A 21,419-nucleotide genomic window follows, 5' to 3' on the forward strand; every position below is an offset into this window, starting at 1 on the left:
TATTAAATTTAGATTAGCTAAACCTGGACCTGTTGTCTGTGTATCTACATTGTTCTTAGCTAGCCTGTGTGTGTCTTATGCTGCCGGTTAAATGTATTTTCTAAACATTCCTTTCAGGGGACGTTTTCTGTAGTTTTGTTCCCGGGGGAGGATGACTGTTTAGCAGCAGTTCCACGCCAGGTAGGAGAATTACATGTTGATCTCGTAATTGCTGCAATGTTTACTTGGTTTCACTATATTTACCTGTTATGTTTATTTATTTTTTATTTTTGTATGTTTATTTTTAGGATGGAGCAAGCACAGTACTCCAAGGCACCAGAGAGGTACTCCACGCCACCATGTAGAGGATGGCTACATAGGTAAATGTGGGTTCATTTACTTAACCCAGATGCTTAGCTTGTTATTAAAGCATGTTGCTTCCAATTTTATTTGTCAATTTCAATTATTTTAAGGGCAAGAAGGCAGAGGTATGGGAAGTTTTAGCTCTGCACAGGTAAGAATGAACATTTTGGTGGACAATGCAATTTCAGTTCTCATTGTAAAATAACCAGATATTTAGGACTGAATAATTAACTGTATGTCTTTACTTTCAGAACATTTGGAGAAGATCAAGTGGCTGACTGAAGAGAAGGTTGAGCTGAGGGCACAGCTGGCTCTACAATCAGTTAAAAACAAGACTATAGTTACACTAGCATCTTGTCTTAATGAAACTGCATTTGTCTGAACGTGAGCCCTTTACTGAAATGCAATACTGTACAGCCTTTCTGAAATTACATGTATAGGGCAGTTTTGTTTATTTCACTATTAAGCTATTGACATTTCATTGTGCTTTTTAGCTTCTGATAAACGTCTGACTTGAAAAGAATGTCAAGCCGAGTGCACAGCTGGCTCTACAATCAGGTAAAAACAAGACTATAGTTGCGCTAGCATGTTGTCTTCATGAAACATTTCATTTGTCTTGAATGTCATGCAATTCTCAAAATCATGTCAGACCATTTAAGTATAATATCTGATTACTGTATTACAGGAGCCATAAGGAAGAATCTTTCCAACCGGGATGCCACTGATGAGGTGGTCCAGAACCAGGTCCCCAGGTACCAGAAAGGGGCAGCTGACCGTGCAGGTGGGAGATGTCGCGGCGGTACAAGGGACCTGTCGTGAATATGAATGACATCTCCAGCACAACTAATATTGCTGCTAAGCTGCAGTACTGTATTTCATTTATTTATTTTTTTACTGCTATATTATATATATATGATTGCATTATCCTCTTAATATATTTATAGCTCTGTGTGAATGTTCTTAATTCTGACTGTAGTTGTAGTGTTATACCACCATTCATAATCTTATTGCACTGATGTATCTGATATTCAATAACTATTGATTGCTGCTAGGTCATACTTATGTATATTACTGCCATTCTAGCCCTTGTTTATTTTGTATTGTATTATGTTTATTTTGTACTTTCACATTCAAATACTGTAATTTTACTATCTGTTACTGGACACGTTTTCTTGCACTATTTGATTTTGTAAAATGTTTTTTTCAATTCATTTGCACATGTTTATTTTGTATGCTTGCTGTATAATGCATGTTTTTTTTGTATGCATCTTGCACTATTTGAAATAAATTGTTTAGATTTTATTCAGTTCATTGTCATTTGTGATATGACCAAAATTATTATAAAGGATTATTATAAATAAAACCTAATACTGGGGAGTGAGGCATCCCGCTGGGTTTATTGCATAAAAGCGGCTAGCCGCCGTCGGACCGTTAGTGAGCCGCTGATCAGGGTATTGTTAGAAGGCATTGTCATGAAAGCGGCCCACCGGCGGCCCGACTGCGACGCGCGCTATTAAAAAAAGCGGCTGCCACCTGTGGCCCGCTTGCCGAACGCTTTGCAGAAAAGCTCGGCGGCCGCAGCGACAAAACGCTAGTGGGCCAGCGGTGGGCCACTGGCGTGTTGCTTGCTGGGATGTGGCCAATGTCAACTTAAACATAGAGCATTAGCTATACTTTCTAGCGACCTACAGTCAGTATCCAACTTTTGGTAAATAAAACGATTTGCTACTGGCTGTGGCTAGTTTTCTACGCCGGGATAATGACTATTATACGGCTAATGGATAGTATCAATAATATAGTTTGGTAATATAGAGAATTTACGTGTATCAGAATCTTGGAAGAAGGAGAGGCTATGGTCCGAATGAAGATATAACACAAAGATTTATGAATAGAAAATGATAAGTCAAAATACATGAATTATGCTGCAGCGGTAAAATAGTTGTTTTAACCCGTAAGTCCCCACATCTATTCACCCAGATCTATTCGCCCCTATCGGTTTTATTCCTCCAAACACAGGGGCGGTTACTTTTAACCTTATTGACTCTTCGTTGGACGAATCTCGTTGTTTTCTTCGATGTCTAATGAGGAAGGACATGCTCTAAACTCTGTCCCCTTGGGGGTTTTTCAAGATGATGGTCTCTCACTGTTGTTTGTGCCTACGGGCCGATCGGCAGTGCAGAGTACCCAACCTTCTTGGAGTCTCTGGGAGGGGTGCTGGAAAGTGCTCCGACTGGGGACTCCATCGTTCTACTGGGGGACTTCAACACCCACGTGGGCAATGACAGTGACACCTGGAGGGGCGTGATTGGGAGGAACGGCCCCCCTGATCTGAACCCGAATGGTGTTCAGTTATTGGTCTTCTGTGCTAGTCACAGTTTGTCCATAATGAACACCATGTTCGAGCATAAGGGTGCCCATCAGTGCACGTGGCACCAGGATACCCTAGGCCATAGGTCGATGATCGACATTGTTGTCATTCGATCTGACCTGCGGCCGTATGTCTTGGACACTCGGGTAAAGAGAGGGGCGGAGCTGTCAACTGATCACCACCTGGTGGTAAGTTGGATCCGATGGCGGGGGAGGAAGCTGGACAGACTCGGCAGACCCAAGCGTGCTGTAAGGGTCTGCTGGGAACGTCTGGCCGAGTCTCCTGTCAGAGAAAGGAGCTCCACCTCCGGCAGATCCCGAGGGAGGCTGGAGATATTGAGTCCGAGTGGACCATGTTCTCCACCTCCATTGTCGAAGCGGCCGCTCAGAGCTGTGGCCGTAAGGTCTCCGGTGCCTGACGAGGCGGCAATCCCCGAACCCGGTGGTGGACACCGGAAGTAAGGGATGCTGTCAAGCTGAAGAAGGAGTCCTATCAGGCCTGGTTGGCTTGTGGGACTCCTGAGGCAGCCGACGGGTACCGGCAAGCCAAGCGGACTGCAGCCCGGGTGGTTGTGGAGGCAAAAACCTGGCCTTGTAGGAGTTCGGTGAGGCCATGGAGAAGGACTATCAGCTGGCCTCGAAGAGATTCTGGCAAACCGTCCGGCGCCTCAGGAGAGGGAAACAGTGCCCTACCAACGCTGTTTACAGTGGAGGTGGGCAGCTGTTGACCTCAACTGGGTATGTCGTCGGGCGGTGGAAGGAGTACTTCAAGGATCTCCTCAATATCGCCGTCACGTCTTCCATTGAGGAAGCTGAGGCTGAGGGCTCAGAGGTGGACTCGTCCATCACACAGGATGAAGTCACTGAGGTAGTCAAAAAACTCCTTGGTGGCAAGGCACCGGGGGTGGATGAGATCCGCCCTGAGTACCTCAAGTCTCTGGATGTTGTGGGGCTGTCTTGGCTGACACGCCTGTGCAACATCGCGTGGCAGTCGGGGACAGTGCCTCTGGGATGGCAGACCGGGGTGGTGGTCCCTCTTTATAAGAAGGGGGACCGGAGGGTGTGTTCCAACTATAGGGGGATCACACTTCTCAGCCTCCCCGGGAAAGTCTATGCCAGGGTTCTGGAGAGGAGAATACGGCCGATAGTAGAACCTCGGATTCAGGAGGAACAGTGTGGTTTTCGTCCAGGCCGTGGAACACTGGACCAGCTCTATACCCTCTACAGGGTGATGGAGGGTTCATGGGAGTTTGCCCAACCAGTCCACATGTGTTTTGTGGATTTGGAGAAGGCATTCGACTGTGTCCCTCGCGGCATCCTGTGGAGAGTGCTTCGGGAATATGGGGTCCTGGGTCCTTTGCTAAGGGCTGTCAGGTCCATATACGACCGAAGCAGGAGCTTGGTCCGCATTGCCGGCAGTAAGTCAGACTTGTTCCCTGTGCATGTTGGACTCCGGCAGGGCTGCCCTTTGTCGCCAGAATTTCTAGGCACAGCCAGGGGCCGGAGGGTGTCAGGTTTGGGGACCATACGATTTCGTCTCTGCTCTTTGCGGATGATGTTGTCGTGTTGGCCCCTTCAAACCAGGACTTCAGCATGCACTGGGATGGTTTGCAGCCGAGTGTGAAGCGGTTGGGATGAAAATCAGTACCTCCAAATCCAAGGCCATAGTCCTCAGTCGGAAAAGGGTGGCTTGCCCACTTCAGGTTGGTGGAGATTTCTTGCCTCAAGTGGAGGAGTTTAAGTATCTAGGGTCTTGTTCACGAGTGAGGGAAGGATGGAACGGGAGATTGACAGATGGATCGGTGCAGCTTCTGCAGTAATGCGGTCGATGTATCGGTCTGTCGTGGTGAAGAAAGAGCTGAGCCGCATGGCGAAGCTCTCGATTTACCGGTCAATCTACGTTCTTACTCTCACCTATGGTCATGAGCTTTGGGTCATGACCGAAAGGACAAGATCCCGGATACAGGCGGCTGAAATGAGCTGTCTCCGCAGGGTGGCTGGGCGATCCCTTAGAGATAGGGTGACAAGCTCTGTCACCCGGGAGGAGCTCAGAGTAGATCCGCTGCTCCTCCACATCGAGAGGGGTCAGCTGAGGTGGCTTGGGCATCTGTTCCGGATGCCTCCTGGACGCCTTCCTGGGAAGGTGTTCCGGGCCCGTCCCACTGGGAGGAGACCCCGGGGAAGACCTAGGACACGCTGGAGGGACTATGTCTCCCGGCTGGCCTGGGAGCGCCTCAGTGTCCCCCCGGAAGAGCTAGAGGAAGTGTCTAGGGAGAGGGAAGTCTAGGCATCCCTGCTTAGACTGCTGCCCCCGCGACCCGGCCCCGGATTAGCGGAAGAAGATGGATGGATGGACAGACAATGTGATTTTCTTGATACATTCCGTCTCTCACAGTTGAAGTGTACCTATGATAAAAATTACACATGCTTTGGAAGTGTGAAAACCTGCAACATTGGCAATGTATCAAATACTTGTTCTCTACACTGTAGGTCTAATTCAATTTTTTTTATTTCCCTTTTAGTCTTCAGCACCTCACAGTGGTCACCAACCCTGCCATTTCTTTCTCCAAATCGAACTGGTTGAGGTAAGTATCACCCCTATCTAAGTCCCAAGGTTTTACACTTCTGTATCATTGTGCCGTGGAAGTTCTCCTTGGTGAGTCTTAGTAATCCTCTCTAAACTTTCCTTGTGTTCTGCTAGGTGTTAACTAGGTGACCACACCTAAGGACTACCTGGCCCGAAAGGCTCGTAGCCGTCCCTGTCCAAAGTCCAGCTGGTTTGGATGCAGTTCAAGTAGATGACGCTACCTGACGATTTCAACTGCCCCTCTGGCGACCATTCCTGATTGTCCATGTTTTCATCCATCCGTCATGCAGCAGACTTGGATTATGTTTTATAGACTCTGGACAAAGCCCACATGCATTTATTAATTATTATAGAAGAGAACTGGCCACCCCTCAGAGCCTGGTTCCTCTCTAGGTTTCTTCCTAAATTTCGTTCCTTTTAGTGAGTTTTTCCTAGCCACTGCGCATCAATCCTGTTGTTGCTTGCTCTTTGGGGTTTCAGGCTGGGTATTTAGTATAAGCACTTTGTTACAACTGGTGATGTAAAAAGGGCTTTATAAAATCCATTTGATTGATCACAAAATGCATGCAGTAGGCCATCAGTTTAATCTTGCATCTGACTACAGAGGTGGTTGCAAAGAACATTCCAAGGCTGCAGACAGTACAGAGCATGCTGCAAGACCATAACACTAATGTTGAGGACTATTTACGTTGTTGTCTTCATGAATGCTCCGGGAAGTGTGTGGTCTCAGTTGGACATCATTCTCTATCCTCAATTTCACTTGCCTCATGTTGTGGCACAATGTTGTGTTTGTTCATTTCTAGTAATATCCCATGTTTTTCATAACTAAGTTGTGATGGTTTCATTTAATTTATTATATTTTGCCAATACAATGTTGTGATAGAAAAATGGTGATCATATATGTATATGTTTGAAATTTCAAATTTTTGTCTAATAATGTAAATGAGTTGTCAGGATGTGTCTGGTTTTATTGGTCCTGGGTCGGAATGGGTGTGAGCGCCCCCACTCTGATTTATTTATTTCTTAGCTCAAATTGTATGTATGTGTTTATTAATGTTGGCTGCCACCATTTGATAAATCCTTATTTATTTTTGGGGTTAAGAAACACTACTAATTGATTCAGCATTGAAATGTTTTTGATTTTGATATTTCATTGTAGCCATGAATTTACATTTTGATATGGATTCCTATTCATCTATAATAAATGGTTGCATTCAATACACTAATTGGTTTTGAGACATACTTCAATTGTACAATACTATGTACATTTTTGTTATGGATATTTTTATAGTTAATTACTGAAGATTACATTGCTTTACAATACAGAAAACTGCATTATTAATCAGTTATAAGGTATGGAAAGATAACATTATGGTCATGGTAGAAATTTAAAATAGGTCAAATCCAATTTAATTTGTAATTGTTCAGAATATTTAAAAAAGAAAATTAACACACATCATAGCGAGTCAAAACCGGAACTGAAACCGATCTGGCACAGAGGCAATCCAGAGGTAAAATTAAATATACAGGTGCTGGTCATAAAATTAGAATATCATCAAAAAGTTGATTCATTTCAGTAATTCCATTCAAAAAGTGAAACTTGTATATTATATTCATTCATTACACACAAAATGATATGTTTATTTCTTTTAATTGTGATGATTATAACTGACAACTAATGAAAATCCCAAATTCAGTATCTCAGAAAATTTGAATATTACTTAAGACCAACACAAAAAAATTATTTTTAGAAATGTTGGCCAACTGAAAACTATGAACATAAAATTATGAGCATGTACAGCACTCAATACTTAGTTGGGGCTACTTTTGCCTGAATTACTGCAGCAATGCGGCGTGGCATGGAGTGGATCAGTCTGTGGCACTGCTCAGGTGTTATGAGAGCCCAGGTTGCTCTGATAGTGGCCTTCAACTCTTTCGCATTGTTGGGTCTGGCGTGTCGCATCTTCCACTTCACAAAACCCCATAGATTTTCTATAGGGTTAAGGTCTGGCGAGTTTTCTGGCCAATTAAGAACAGGGATACCATGGTCCTTAAACCATGTACTGGTAGCTTTGGCACTGTGTGCAGGTGCCAAGTCCTGTAGGAAAATGAAATGTGTATCTCCATAAAGTTTCTCAGCAGCAGGAAGCATGAAGTGCTCTAAAACCTCCTGGTAGATGGCTGTGTTGACCTCTGACCTCAGAAAACACAGTGGACCAACACCAGCAGATGACATGGCCCCCCAAACCATCACTGACTGTGGAAACTTTACACTGGACTTCAAGCAACGTGGATTCTGTGCCTCTCCTCTCTTCCTCCAGACTCTGGGACCTTGATTTCCAAAGGAAATGCAAAATGTACTTTCATCAGAGAACATAACTCAGCAGCAGTCTAGTCCTTTTTGTCTTTAGCCCAGGCGAGACGCTTCTGACGCTGTCTTGTTCAAGAGTGGCTTGACACAAGGAATGCGACAACTGAAACCCATGTCTTGCAGATGTTTGTGCGTGGTGGTTCTTGAAGCACTGACTCCAGCTGCAGTCCACTCTTTGTGAATCTCCCCCACATTTTTAAATGGGTTTTGTTTCACAGTCCTCTCCAGGGTGCGGTTATCCCTATTGCTTATACACTTTTTTCTACCACATCTTTTACTTCCCTTCGCCTCTCTATTAATGTGCTTGGACACAGAGCTCTGTGAACAGCCAGCCTCTTTAGCTATGACCTTTTGTGTCTTGCCCTCCTTGTGCAAGGTGTCAATGGTCGTCTTTTGGACAGCTGTCAAGTCAGCAGTCTTCCCCATGATTGTGTTGCCTATGGAACTAGACAGAGACAATTTAAAGGCCTTTGCAGGTGTTTTGGGTTAATTAGCTGATTAGAGTGTGGCACCAGGTGTCTTCAATACTGAAGCTTTTCACAATATTCAAATTTTCTGAGATATTGAATTTTGGGTTTGCATTAGTTGTCAGTTATAATCATAATGGAATTACTGAAATAAATCAACTTTTTGATGATATTCTAATTTTATGACCAGCACCTGTAGTAGATTTGGGTCTGAGCAGGGCCTATGGTGGCCCAAGTCTGTTTTAGATCCTGATTCCAGATCCCGACCGTTACACGCATCTGGAACAGATGTTGCAATACATTTGGCTCGGATACTTTTGGTTATCTGGGTATATTCATCTTTGAACATCCTATTTTCGCTGTCAACTTTCCTCTTTAGACTGTGATAGTGCCATTTTGTGTATTCAGCTAGCTTAAATGTTAAGCTCAGCACACAACATAATAGCGCAGCCTACCTCCAGCACGCAAACAATAAAAAAATGCAATGCAGTGCGAGAGGATGAAAATGTATAATTGAGAGTGATAGTAGGCTACGTCAAAATAATTATTACAATAAGTTAGGCTCCGATGTGTAACAAAGAAGCAAATTAAAATGATACATATTTATTGTTATATGGAAAGAGGAAATAAAAGCATGACTCAAACAGGCCATTAATGGGCTTATTCAAGTCCTCTTCAATTGCTTTAGTTATTTTTATCCATTACGCATTTCCATCATATGTGTGTCTTAGAAAGGCGATCTGTGTTGCAAATTGGTGAATGAAGACACTTGCCAGGTTAGGCCTACGTGTCCGTAGTACTGTATTAATCCAGCACAAAACCCCTATATGTACCGTCACAACTGTGGCTTTTTGTTTCTGACTGTCCTACAGGATTTAACCACAAAGTAAAACCACAAGGTAAAAAATTGTCCTGATGCCAGACTTAGTTTCCGACCTCTGTTCTATACTATTTATGACTGATTACATAGTTAGCTCTATGGCTGTGACAAGATTTCGAATGAGGTAATCGTGTTGTCATTGTCTGTTCGGACAATAACATTGTTGTTTGCAGGATTTACTGTATGATACACGTGTACATTATGTATAATTTACGTGTATGACTTTGTCATAAAGAATCATATGATTTGACATACCACTGAATAATTTGCTAAATAAAATGCTGAGTTTTGTGTCATTGATGTGCCACCATACTGTCTCACTTCATGACAATACACACCATAGACTGTATAAATAATGGACGACGCCCTTTCGCTCTTTTCCATTGGTGAAAAATGAAGCCACCAGTGTCCTGATACGGCGCTGACATATTGGACTTGCGTCTGCGCAGATAGCGATCTTGGGACCAGTTCTGCGCAGTAGTTATGCGCAGTAGCGAGAAGGAAGTAAAGCCGTAAAGCCGCGAAATCAACGGCCCCACCCCTGTGCCCCGCCCTCACTCTCCCTCGCAGAATGCGCATACCGTAATCAATCGCAAGTCCAAGTACAGTACAACCTTTGCTTGTTAAACCTAGACGATATGTTATAGCCTAACTTACATCATGTTTAACCTTAATTTAGAATAGGCCTAATACAAAAATAATTGGTAACTTCTAGCTAACGATCACCTGCTAGCTATTAACATGGCTATTAACGAGGCTTGTTGTCTTTTAGCTAATGTTAGCTAGCCCATTACATTTATTTACTAATTAAATAGCTTATAAATTTAACTTACCGAAAAAAATTCAAAGATCGATTGGAAATGCCAGATCGGTTAGCACAATGTACTGCAGAACAACCCATTATGTCCGTGTGAAATTTTATCAATTATAGAAATTTAGAGATTAAATGTAAAGTTCCAATCTCCTCACTCCTCCGAAGATTCAGTGGCTCCTCGGCTCAGATAGCTGTCAATCACAGCTGTGAATCACGACGTCACACCACCGTTTTTAGAGCATTAAATAACTAACTAAAAACAAACTTATTTTAAAAACAAACTCTTGAATTTACATTAGCGTGATACAAACTACAGTAAATGACAGAAACCAGCTTCGGAAAAAAGATATTTGAAGGGTAATTTAATTGTTTAGTTGGTCTCGCGTCCCATTGAATAACATGGGGAGGGCGGGGTTTATGACCTATACTGGGACCACTCACCAGGGGGCGATCGAGACGTTTTGGCTTCACTTTTCAGGGCTTGTGCGGCACGCTTGATACACACTAGTGATGGAAATAACCATTCCGTTGATTCCGTAGCAACAATAAGACTTCCGTTTTTCGGATTTTGCCTTCAAAATAGAAGTCTGCGGTAAAACTTGATTTTAATAATATTAAATGTATCAATTTTAACACTTTCATTAGTGTATATAGTAAAAATGTACTATAGGAAATGTTCAGGATAGTGGGTACTGTTATGACTGATGTGAACTTCCATTGGTTTAAGATAGATATCTTCAAATTAACCTCCGATTAAAACCTAGCCACCGACTTGAACTGATAAAAAGGACTGGCACTCGATTCGGTTCCATAGTGTAGTGGTTATCACGTCTGCTTTACACGCAGAAGGCCCTGGGTTCGAGCCCCAGTGGAACCATTTTCTTTTAGATGTCTGGAAAACTATTATCGCTCCGTACAGGAATTGCCTAAATTCAAGATCTTATTTATATGTCTAGAAGGGATACAGCTCATGTCAAAGCAGGCTCACACACCCATAGGCAGAAATCCCGGAAACGACCCCCCACCCCCCCATATAATCACTGTAAACATAACTATATTCAATAACACTTAATAGCGCGTTTTTAAAGTATCAAAAGATTGCATTCCCCCCGCCCTCTGCCTCAGAATGGTTTGATCCACTGCCCAGTTTCGCCCCTGCACACACCGTGAATTGAATGTTTAGAATCATTCGGTTTTGACTGTAGTAATTGTTTGCGTTTCTCCTCAAACATGATGACTTTAATGTCGTAATTGTACGTAGTAGTTTCAGTGAAAAAATTTGTAATTTAGGAATCTTCTTGACATGGACTACCCAAACGTTAGTTACTTTTGTCACGTACTGCGAACACCAGGAAGATGGATTATAACACTGACTCCGGTCTGAGTTGGTTGTCGCACTGATGTTAGTAAGAGTCGTTTTGCGCTGCTATCCTACATGTAATTAGTATTGCATTTTAAAGTATGTTACGTTTGCTACTCACAGCAGTAATACGCACACATTGTGAAATAGTAACTTTAAGTGATAGGAAAAGAAACATCTTCCAATTACCAAGTAAGCGTTGACAGTATGTCAACTGTTAGATGTTAATAAAGCCATTTAAATTGAATTATTTAGAATTCCAATTTCATGTTAGCAAAAAGTGGAGATGCCGGGGATTGAACCCGGGGCCTCATACATGCGAAGCATGCGCTCTACCACTGAGCTACATCCCCACGTGATAACGAATGAAGCAGTGCATATAATATGTAGATGATTATTAATGCAGGGGCGTTTGGTCAGATGAACTGTACGCAAATCGTTTCTCAATGTTTTTTGAAGTTCATCAATATATTGCGCTTTTAATAAAATTATTCAATATATGTTGTGTCACAAAAACACATTTTACATGAGTACTTTTGCGGTGATCTAGCCTGACTCGCTTTTTACTGTTGCCAGAGGCAGATGCTAAGTAGCTAGTAGAATATTATTATACTCCTGGGTTGTAGAACTTAGTGCAGGATTGCATACTATGACCGAAATATCAAATTACGTTTAATAATCGCTAACGTAGAAATCATTGCTGCCATTTCTATTTAAAAGTGTATTTTCTATGATTTTTGCGTCTCAGTTGCAGGCTGCGATGGCCGAGTGGTTAAGGCGTTGGACTTGAAATCCAATGGGATCTTCCCGCGCAGGTTCGAACCCTGCTCGCAGCGTGTGTCCCTTTTTTCTTTATTTATATTGTTTGTATTTACATTTTCATGACTGATTCTTTTAGAATATTTATATATATAAAACATATTATCTCAGAGTATATACTGAAAACAAAAATGTGTTTTACTTTTTTTTAAATCAATGCAAAAAATGAATACCAAAAGTACACTGCTCAAAATAATTAAGGGAACACTTAAATCACATATCAGGTCTCAATGAACTGAATATATTAAAGATCAAAATCTTTACTGTACATTGACTAATTTGTTGAAAACAAAATAATGTAAAAACATTCTATGGAAACCAAAATCACCAACCGATTGAGGGATTTAAACTCACATCGAAAATCAAAGTAAACAATTGAAATCACAGGCTCTTCCAACTTCCAACTCATCATGTCAACTCATATTGTCACTCAGTAGTGTGAATGGCCCCTACGTGTCTGTATGCACTCCTGACAATGTCTGGCCATGCTACTGATGATATGGTGGATCATGTCCTGGGGGTTCTCCTAGATTAGATTAACGTCCCAGAGGTTCTCAATTGGATTTAGATCTAGGGAAAGTGAGGGCCAGTCAATGGCATCAATGCCTTTGCCATTCAGGAACTGCCTACACACTCTGGCCACATGAGGCAGGCCACTGTCCTGCACCAGAAGTAACCCAGGGTCCACTGCAGCGTAAGGTCTGACAAAGGATCTGAAGATTTCATCCCGGTACCTAACAGCAGTCAGGGTACCTTTAGGTCTGTGCGACCCTCCAAGGAATGCCTCCCCACACCAGCACTGACCCACCGCTCAGCCGGTCATGTTGGATGATGTTGCAGGCAGCATAAAGTTCACCACTGTGTCTCCAGACTCTTTCACGTCTGTCACATGTGCTCAGTGTGAACCTGCTCTCATCTGTGAAGAGAATGGGGCACCAATGGTGAACCTGCCAATTCTGGTGTTCTCTAGCTAATTCCAATTGAGCTGCATGGTCCTGGCCTATGAGCACAGGTGCCACTAGAGGACATCACACCCTCATGCCACCCTCATGGAGTCTGTTTCTGACAGTTTGGTCAGAAACATGCACACCAGTCATTTTGTAGGGTTTTGGCTGTGCTCCTTTTGTTCCACCTCGCACACAAGAGCAGTTACCGGTCCTGCAGCTGGGTTAATGCCCTTCTACGGCCTTGTCCAGCTCTCCTTTTGTAACGGCCCATCTCCTGGTATCTCCTTTATCCTCCTGAGACTGTATTGGGAGACGCAGCAAACCTTCATGCGACGGCCCATATGGATGTGCCATCCCGGAGGAGCCGGACAGCCTGTGCAAACTGAATGGGCTGCAGGAACTGCCTCATGCTACCAGTAGTGACAAGGAGACTAGCAAAGTACAAAAATATAGAAGAATCAGTCTTCGAGGATAAGGAGAGAGCAATTGTCTGTGGCCACCACCTGCAAAACCATTCCCTTTTTGGGGGATGTCTTGCTGTTGCTTGTGCAGTTCACCTGTTGTCCCTGTCATTTGCACCAAAACAGGTGACATTGATTCACAATCGTTTGTTTCCTAACTGGACAGATCAATATCCCGGATGTTTATTTGACTTGATGTTATACTATGATGATTACATGTTCCCTTAATGTTTTTGAGCAGTGTACATCCTCAAACGTGGTTTAAATGAAGAATAGCAGATTTTTCCTGGCTCATCTAATTCCATGACCTTTCTTGTACCCAGCAGGATCAATGCAGTTGTTTTCCTGGACAAAACATTTCCCATATTTCAAAATGCAAATGCAGCCAAAATGTAGATTTAAGATCATAGAATGAAAATACAGAGTGTGAAGCAGTGGGGATGAGAATCAGTACCTCCAAATCCGAGGCCATGGTCCTCAATCGGAAAAGGGTGGCTTGCCCACTTCATGTTGGTGGAGAGTGCCTGCCTCAAGTGGAGGAGTTTAAGTATCTAGCTTGGTCCGCATTGCCGGCAGTAAGTCAGACTTGTTCCCAGTGCATGTTGGACTCCGGCAGGGCTGCCCTTTGTCGCCGGTTCTGTTCGTAATTTTTATGGACAGAATTTTTAGGCGCAGCCAGGTGCCGGAGGGTGTCAGGTTTGGGAAACACACGATTTCGTCTCTGCTCTTTGCGGATGATGTTGTCGTGTTGGCCCCTTCAAACCAGGACCTTCAGCATGCATTGGGACTGTTTGTAGCCGAGTGTGAAGCGGTGGGGATGAGAATCAGTACCTCCAAATCCGAGGCCATGGTCCTCAGTCGGAAAAGGGTGGCTTGCCCACTTCAGGTTGGTGGAGAGTGCCTGCCTCAAGTGGAGGAGTTTAAGTATCTAGCTTGGTCCGCATTGCCGGCAGTAAGTCAGACTTGTTCCCAGTGCATGTTGGACTCCGGCAGGGCTGCCCTTTGTCGCCGGTTCTGTTCGTAATTTTTATGGACAGAATTTTTAGGCGCAGCCAGGGGCCGGAGGGTGTCAGGTTTGGGAAACACACGATTTCGTCTCTGCTCTTTGCGGATGATGTTGTCGTGTTGGCCCCTTCAAACCAGGACCTTCAGCATGCATTGGGACTGTTTGTAGCCGAGTGTGAAGCGGTGGGGATGAGAATCAGTACCTCCAAATCCGAGGCCATGGTCCTCAATCGGAAAAGGGTGGCTTGCCCACTTCATGTTGGTGGAGAGTGCCTGCCTCAAGTGGAGGAGTTTAAGTATCTAGCTTGGTCCGCATTGCCGGCAGTAAGTCAGAATTGTTCCCAGTGCATGTTGGACTCCGGCAGGGCTGCCCTTTGTCGCCGGTTCTGTTCGTAATTTTTATGGACAGAATTTTTAGGCGCAGCCAGGGGCCGGAGGGTGTCAGGTTTGGGAAACACACGATTTTGTCTCTGCTCTTTGCGGATGATGTTGTCGTGTTGGCCCCTTCAAACCAGGACCTTCAGCATGCATTGGGACTGTTTGTAGCCGAGTGTGAAGCGGTGGGGATGAGAATCAGTACCTCCAAATCCGAGGCCATGGTCCTCAGTCGGAAAAGGGTGGCTTGCCCACTTCAGGTTGGTGGAGAGTGCCTGCCTCAAGTGGAGGAGTTTAAGTATCTAGGGGTCTTGTTCATGAGTGAGGGAAGGATGGAACGGGAGATTGACAGACGGATCGGTGCAGCTTCTGCATTAATGCGGTCAATGTATCGGTCTGTCGTGGTGAAGAAAGAGCTGAGCCGCAAGGCGAAGCTCTCGATTTACCGGTCAATCTACGCTCCTACTCTCAGCTATGGCCATGATCTTTGGGTCATGACCGAAAGGACAAGATCCCGGATACAGGCGGCCAAAATGAGCTTTCTCTGCAGGGTGGCTGGGCGATCCCTTAGAGATAGGGTGAGAAGCTCGGTCACCCGGGAGGAGCTCAGAGATCCGCTGCTCCTCCACATCGAGAGGGGTCAGCTGAAGTGGCTTGGGCATCTGTTTCAGATGCCTCCGGAACGCCTTCCTGGGGTCCCACCGGGAGGAGACCCCGGGGAAGACCTAGGACACGCTCCCGGCTGGCCTGGGAATGCCTCGGTGTCCCCCCGGAAGAGCTGGAGGAAGTGTCTGGGGAGAGGGAAGTCTGGGAATCTCTGCTTAGACTGCTGCCCCCGCGACCCGGCCCCGGATAAGCGGAAGATGATGATGATGATGAGAATGAAAAAAAAATGTATGGTGCCAAATAGAGCCCAAATGTATTGACATTAAGAAAAATGTAAATGAAATATGTTTTGAAAATAAAACTAAAAGTGAGGTTTATTCATATGTGATAAAAGTGTATGCTTAACTCAATGAATTGATTTTCACATCCGATCTTAACATTTCTTTGTTCAAACATGTTTTTTTCATGTTTGCTTCTTGCTTTTACAAATTCTTCCCACCTTCGTTCAAGTCATTCTTTCTCAAAAACAAGTTTTGAGCCTATTGGCGTAGAGGTGGGGCTTTATTTGGGCATTGAATTCTCAATATTAGCCTTTCCATGCACTGCTTTCCCAATGCAATCTGTGGAGAGAAGTTTTAGAATTGTATAAGCTAGGCTAAATGTGTACATTTAAACAGAATAACAAACTGTTATTCCTAGGTTGCACCGTTGCCATGGTCACAGATATTGATGAAAGTTTAACGTTTTATGGTAAGAACAACTGTATATTAAATGAACATCGATAGTACTTAATCTGTTAAACTATAGTACACACTAGAGTGTGCGCTGACAGGTCTGCCATGTTTTTATCTACTCCTGTCATCCTGGTCACCCTTAATCTGGGTGGAGATTATGTTAATGAGTACAGTGCCACCTTAAGTAGAACACCTTGAACTTTCATCAAAATCAGTGTCTGTGACCATGGCAATATGAAGGTACATTTGTGTCTTTTTGTCGAGCGCAAAAGTATTTTATTTTCAAAATAAAAACACATTTTCAAAAAGCAGAAATTAGGCTTCAAAGTAAAAAAAAATTATCCTATCAAATATTCTGCTATAGAGCACAAAACCTTATGCATTTAATAAAAAATAAAAACAATTAGAACCATAAATGTATTTTAAAACAAACTCCAAATAAATTTGACTATCAACCATGCTCCATTTTGGCTAGACTGCCCCGTTTGCTTGAGGTGCTTTTTAAATGTTGTTTTTTGATTGAAACACTTGTTATTCATTTGCATTTTTGCCCCTACAGCTATGGGCGGGCTTTAGTGGTGTGGAAGATGGAAAATGTTTCGCAATTTATTATGAAAAAATACTCAACAGTTGTTCGTATAACAGTTGATTATTTCAGTTTAATTACATGGATCCACGGGAACAATTGTTTTCACAAAACAGAGTATAAGTACAGACTCCAACAGAGTAGTGTCATAATGTAACGAATGGTGGTGTGGTGTTGCAAGAGCAAGGAACCAGGTGCAGGCAGGAGTAGTCGGTGTGGTTTCTTTTAATCAGGGTACCCGCGGGTCTTAAAAGCATTGAAAAAGTCTTAAATTTCAGAATCTCAAATGAAGGCCTTAAAAGCCTTGAATTTTGTATACAAAGTCTTGAATTTCGTTACAAAGGTCTTATTTTTTTTTGCCTTTCCTAGTATTAAGTTCATACCGTAACAAAATCAACTTAGGCTAAATAAGAATTTATGCAGCGTAATGTTGATAGTGCGAAAGCAAAAAAAAAAAAAAGAAACGTGCAAAAGCATGCGCGCACCCGTCACTATCGTTACGAGGCGAGTGAGGTAACGGATAACAAGAGAGTAGCTAGCCTAGTTTGTCGGCCAAAATGGGAAAGTGTCGGTTTAATCCGCTGTGGCCAAGGAATTCAAATTACGTGTGGGTCAAGCCTGTGCCAGGAAATGACTTCGAGGCATATTGCTCTTGGTGCCGGAAATCTTTTAAACTAGCAACGATGGGTGTTACGGCCCTGGAGTCCCATATGAAGGCTGCCAAACACATTGCGTGAGGTACTGCTCGCCAGCGCCAACCACCAATTGTGCAGTTCTGTGCACCACAGACCTCTTCGGTTAATGAAACAGCTCTGGCTATCAATAATGAAGACATTTCAACATCAAACGCATTGCCGCCACAGCCAAAGAACATCATATCTTACTGCGGCTCGACACCAACTCTACAGGCAGAGGTGATATGGGTCCTTAAAACAATCTGAGCACCACTCTTACACATCGAATGAGAACATTACAGAGATTTTTAAAACCATGTTTCCTGACTCCGAGATCGCAGCTACATTCTCGTGTGGAAGCAACAAAACTTCATATATTACTAAATTCGGATTGGCTCCCTTTATAACTAAAGAACTGACTGACAAGGTCAATATAGCCAACGGGTTTGTGGTCATGTTTGACAAGAGTCTCAATAAGATGACGAAAAGTAAGCAGTTGGACCTTCATATTCGCTACTGGGTGGATAACCATGTCCAATCACGATACTTCGGCTCGCAGTTTATGGGCCATGCAACGGCGGTGGACCTGCTCAAACATTTCAAAGTAAGTTTTTATTCTGAGTTTTAAAAAATGGTTGAGTTATTATTTATTTATAAATAATATATGATGTAAATGTAAGAAATAATATATGAAGTAACACGACCAAGTGAACTGTTCTTTATAACGATTGCAAATGTTACATTGAATGTATAGCCTAACTTAAGCTAGTTTAATACACAAGTAGCTAACGTTAGCCTAGTTAATATGTACGTTAGTCACTTACAAATTTAGAAAAAATATTGTTTTGTTCTATTTCACTGACGAAAGTAGTTATAAAAGAGAATGATTCCGCATATTGAACGAATCGTTTAATCAATGACTCAATGATTCATTTATTAGGACAGTCACTTGCCGCCACCTATTGGTTTGTTGTTTAAAGGCATCATTGATTTTTTTATATTATTTATTTAAACATCAATCTCATAAAATTATTTATTACAGTTGCAATTTTGTAGTGTAAATGACTTAATTTGATTGATAACAGCCCTTATTATTAAAGCTGAATTTGATCAAATGTAAGAATTTGACAGGAAAGAGTGAATATATATGATAAGGTTTTAATATTGTCATTTAAAAAGTAGAAACATAATTATGTCATTAAAAATGTATTATAACTTTATTATAAAAACTTCATAATGTGTTATTTAAATGGAAAAAGCTTACCAAATAAACATTTTTTAACCTTTAATATTAGAATTATGTATGAAGATTATAATGGGGTTCCTTATGTTTTACTTTACAGCATTAGTTGAGAGAGATATTTTTCTGTACTGTACAGGTTCCAACTTGATTAATATATCAAATTGTTTCTATTATTATTAATTTTTTTATTTGAAGCAAAATGTTTTCTTGTCAGAATGCACCAGAATGCTTCATTTACATATATAAGGCTATATAATAAAGTGTTTGTTGCTTGTCATGTCTTTTAGGAGTGTGTATGTGACCTTGACTTGAGGAAGATGGTCTCAGTGTCTATGGATGGACCCAATGTTAATTGGCGTTTTTTTGAGATGCTGCAGCAGGAGCATGCAGAGCATTTTGGGGGTGTTCAGCTGGCAGTGGTGGGGAGTTGTGGCCTGCATACTCTCCATAATGCTGTCAAATGTCGATTCACCGAGTGGCATATGGAGAAGTTCCTAAGAGCTCTGCATACAATTTTCCACAATGTGCCAGCAAGGAGAGAGGATTTCTATAATTTCACAAAGTCCAAAATCTTCGCTTTGCCTTTTTGTGGTCATCGCTGGGTCGAGAACCTCCCTGTGGCGGAGAGGGCCCTTGTCATCTGGCCAGACATGATGAAGTATGTTGAGGCTGTCAGCACCAAAAAGCTTCCTAACCCTGGGACATCCTCCTATGATACCATTGAGGCAGCAACCAAAGACCCTCTCATTCTGGCAAAGCTTCACTTTTTCATGGCAGTGTGTCGAAGTGTAACACCTTTCCTCACCAGATACCAAACTGATAAACCTGTGCTGCCTTTCATTGCTAATGATTTGGCTGAACTGCTGAAGGTGAGGTGAATCTTCTCATTTTATTGTCATAGTGATTTTAAAATCTCTTCTCGTTCACAATTAAGTTAAGACTACAGCTAAGACTGGATGAATTGAAAATGCAAATATATTGAATAGTTAGATAAATTAGGCTCATTTAATAATACTGAAGAAAAGAAACATTGTAATGTCAGAGTGCTTATTTTGTATTGTAAAATATTTTGTATTCACAAATATGTATATTTTTGTCTTTTCATAGAGTTTGCTGAGGCGATTCATTAAACAAGAACTTCTCAATGATGCCACACCTCAGCATTTGGTCCGGCTTGATGTTAGTGATATGCAGTCCAGGGTTCATCTAAGAGCTGTTGATATTGGCATTGGAGCTGAGGCTGCAATAAAGGTATTTAGGAAATACATATTGTGTGACCAGGCTGGTGTCCCTGTTGTTAGACTGGTCTACTCAACCTCTCACTGGATTAGCTAGAAGGAAAGAGGAGGGAGGGGAAGCTATTTACTTAATTTAGTCCCCATTCATCCTTAGGAACGTCAGCGGCAGAGTAGATCCACCGAGGAGCTTTCTGTCCTCCAGTTCAGAAAAGAATGCATGGAGGGTCTGTCCAAAATTGTAAAGAAGATTCAAGAGAAGAGCCCTTTGAAATTCCCAACTGTAAGACAAATGACTTGTCTTAACCCAGCCGTGATGTATTCAGATCCAGAATTGTGTCAGGGCCAGATGAAGTGTCTAGTCAAAAGGTTTCTTCAAGACAAGCTGTTAGATGGAGTTGCCACAGGTACATAAGATTAAGTCCTGACGTTAGGCATACAATTTACAAAAGACACATGTACATTTGATTGGATTATTATATATGTGAGGGATTTTTATTTCACTTCTTCTTTAGGTGATCTGATCATTCAGCAGTTTTCACAATTGTTGTCTCGGGAGGTGAGGAATGAGAAGTTCCTGTCTTTCAAGCCCCTTGAGGAGAGGCTGGATGTGTTTCTCCATTCGTATATAAGTCAGCCCTACCCACAGCTCTGGGCTTTCATCAGAAACCTTCTGCTCCTCTCCCATGGGCAAGCTACGGTGGAGAGAGGCTTCTCTATCAATAAACAAGTAGAAACTTGTAATATCCATGAGGACACTGTCATTGCACAAAGAGTTGTGTGCGATTACGTGTCCATGCATGGGGGTGTTACCAAGGTGCCCCTCACACCAGAGCTCCTGTCTTCAGTCACATCAGCAAGGGTGAGGTACAGAATGCATCTTGAAAGTGAACGGAAGAAAAAAGAATCTCAAGCACAGGGTCAAAAAAGAAGAATGATTGAAGAGGAGTTGGAGCAGCTAAGAAAGTCAAGACAGACCATCCAGGAAGTTGCAGAGCATCTGAGGAGGGATGCAGACAAGATGGCAGAAGAGGCTGAGGGCAAACAAGGCAGAAAAATGGCAGAGCTAATTGCCAAGTCAAACGCATTGAGAAGAAGCCACAAGCAGAAGTTGACAGAACTTGAGAGCCTGGGCGAAAAAATTGCAACCAAGGCAGCAGACCTGCGAAGGCTGTAGTGTTCAACATCAAGATCAAATCTATTTGTTAATTGTGAATCAAATGTGTGTTATGCTGTTGTGTATACACGTACATATATCTGATCATTTAAATAAAATGTTTTATTTAATTCAAGATGCCTACTTGTACATAATTATTTTCTAGGGATCAACATTTATACAGATTTGACATTTTCCCTTCATACGTCTGTCGGAATGGGTTCGAAGTTGGCATTGAATTTAATTTGAAATGGCATTAAAAAGGTCTTAAAAAGCCTTGAATTTTATTTGGAAGATCCTGGGGGTACCCTGTTTAATAAACAAAAGTAACACAGAGCACAAAAAACACAATGAAAGAAAAGGGCTGACTAACGCAGCAAAAACGAAAGC

The 21,419-nt window shown here is 42.5% G+C and overlaps 1 protein-coding gene and 3 non-coding genes across 5 annotated transcripts; 3 read left to right on the forward strand and 1 right to left on the reverse strand.

The window, feature by feature from the left end:
* Positions 1 to 10,632: 10,632 nt before the first annotated feature.
* trnav-uac lies at positions 10,633 to 10,705 on the forward strand. Its single transcript has one exon. It is a non-coding gene; the product is annotated as a tRNA-Val (tRNA).
* Positions 10,706 to 11,469: 764 nt separating this feature from the next.
* trnaa-cgc lies at positions 11,470 to 11,541 on the reverse strand. The gene has a single exon. It is a non-coding gene; the product is annotated as a tRNA-Ala (tRNA).
* Positions 11,542 to 11,942: 401 nt separating this feature from the next.
* trnas-uga lies at positions 11,943 to 12,024 on the forward strand. The gene has a single exon. It is a non-coding gene; the product is annotated as a tRNA-Ser (tRNA).
* A 4,999-nt stretch (positions 12,025 to 17,023) lies between these two features.
* Positions 17,024 to 21,102, forward strand: LOC114830660. 2 transcript variants are annotated; one of them, XM_029118126.2, is made up of 4 exons: positions 17,024 to 17,999; positions 18,926 to 19,507; positions 19,746 to 19,889; positions 20,031 to 21,102. In XM_029118126.2, exons 1-4 carry the CDS (start codon positions 17,712 to 17,714, stop codon positions 20,286 to 20,288), a joined length of 1,272 nt encoding a protein of 423 aa, XP_028973959.2. In that variant the 5' UTR covers positions 17,024 to 17,711; the 3' UTR covers positions 20,289 to 21,102. The 2 variants fall into 2 exon arrangements, with proteins under 2 accessions (XP_028973959.2, XP_034148987.1); XM_034293096.1 differs by having other exon boundaries at positions 20,389 to 21,102.
* The last annotated feature ends 317 nt before the right edge of the window (positions 21,103 to 21,419 follow it).

Source organism: Esox lucius, chromosome 7 (assembly GCF_011004845.1).
Source record: "Esox lucius isolate fEsoLuc1 chromosome 7, fEsoLuc1.pri, whole genome shotgun sequence".
Classification (NCBI taxonomy): domain Eukaryota; kingdom Metazoa; phylum Chordata; class Actinopteri; order Esociformes; family Esocidae; genus Esox; species Esox lucius.

Coding starts and splice junctions, on each gene's coding strand:
- LOC114830660 (XM_029118126.2), top strand. CDS start 17,712: ATGTTTCCTGACTCCGAGATCGCAGCTACATTCTCGTGTGGAAGCAAC. Junction 18,000..18,925: donor ACCTGCTCAAACATTTCAAA/GTAAGTTTTTAT, acceptor CATGTCTTTTAG/GAGTGTGTATGTGACCTTGA. Junction 19,508..19,745: donor ATTTGGCTGAACTGCTGAAG/GTGAGGTGAATC, acceptor GTCTTTTCATAG/AGTTTGCTGAGGCGATTCAT.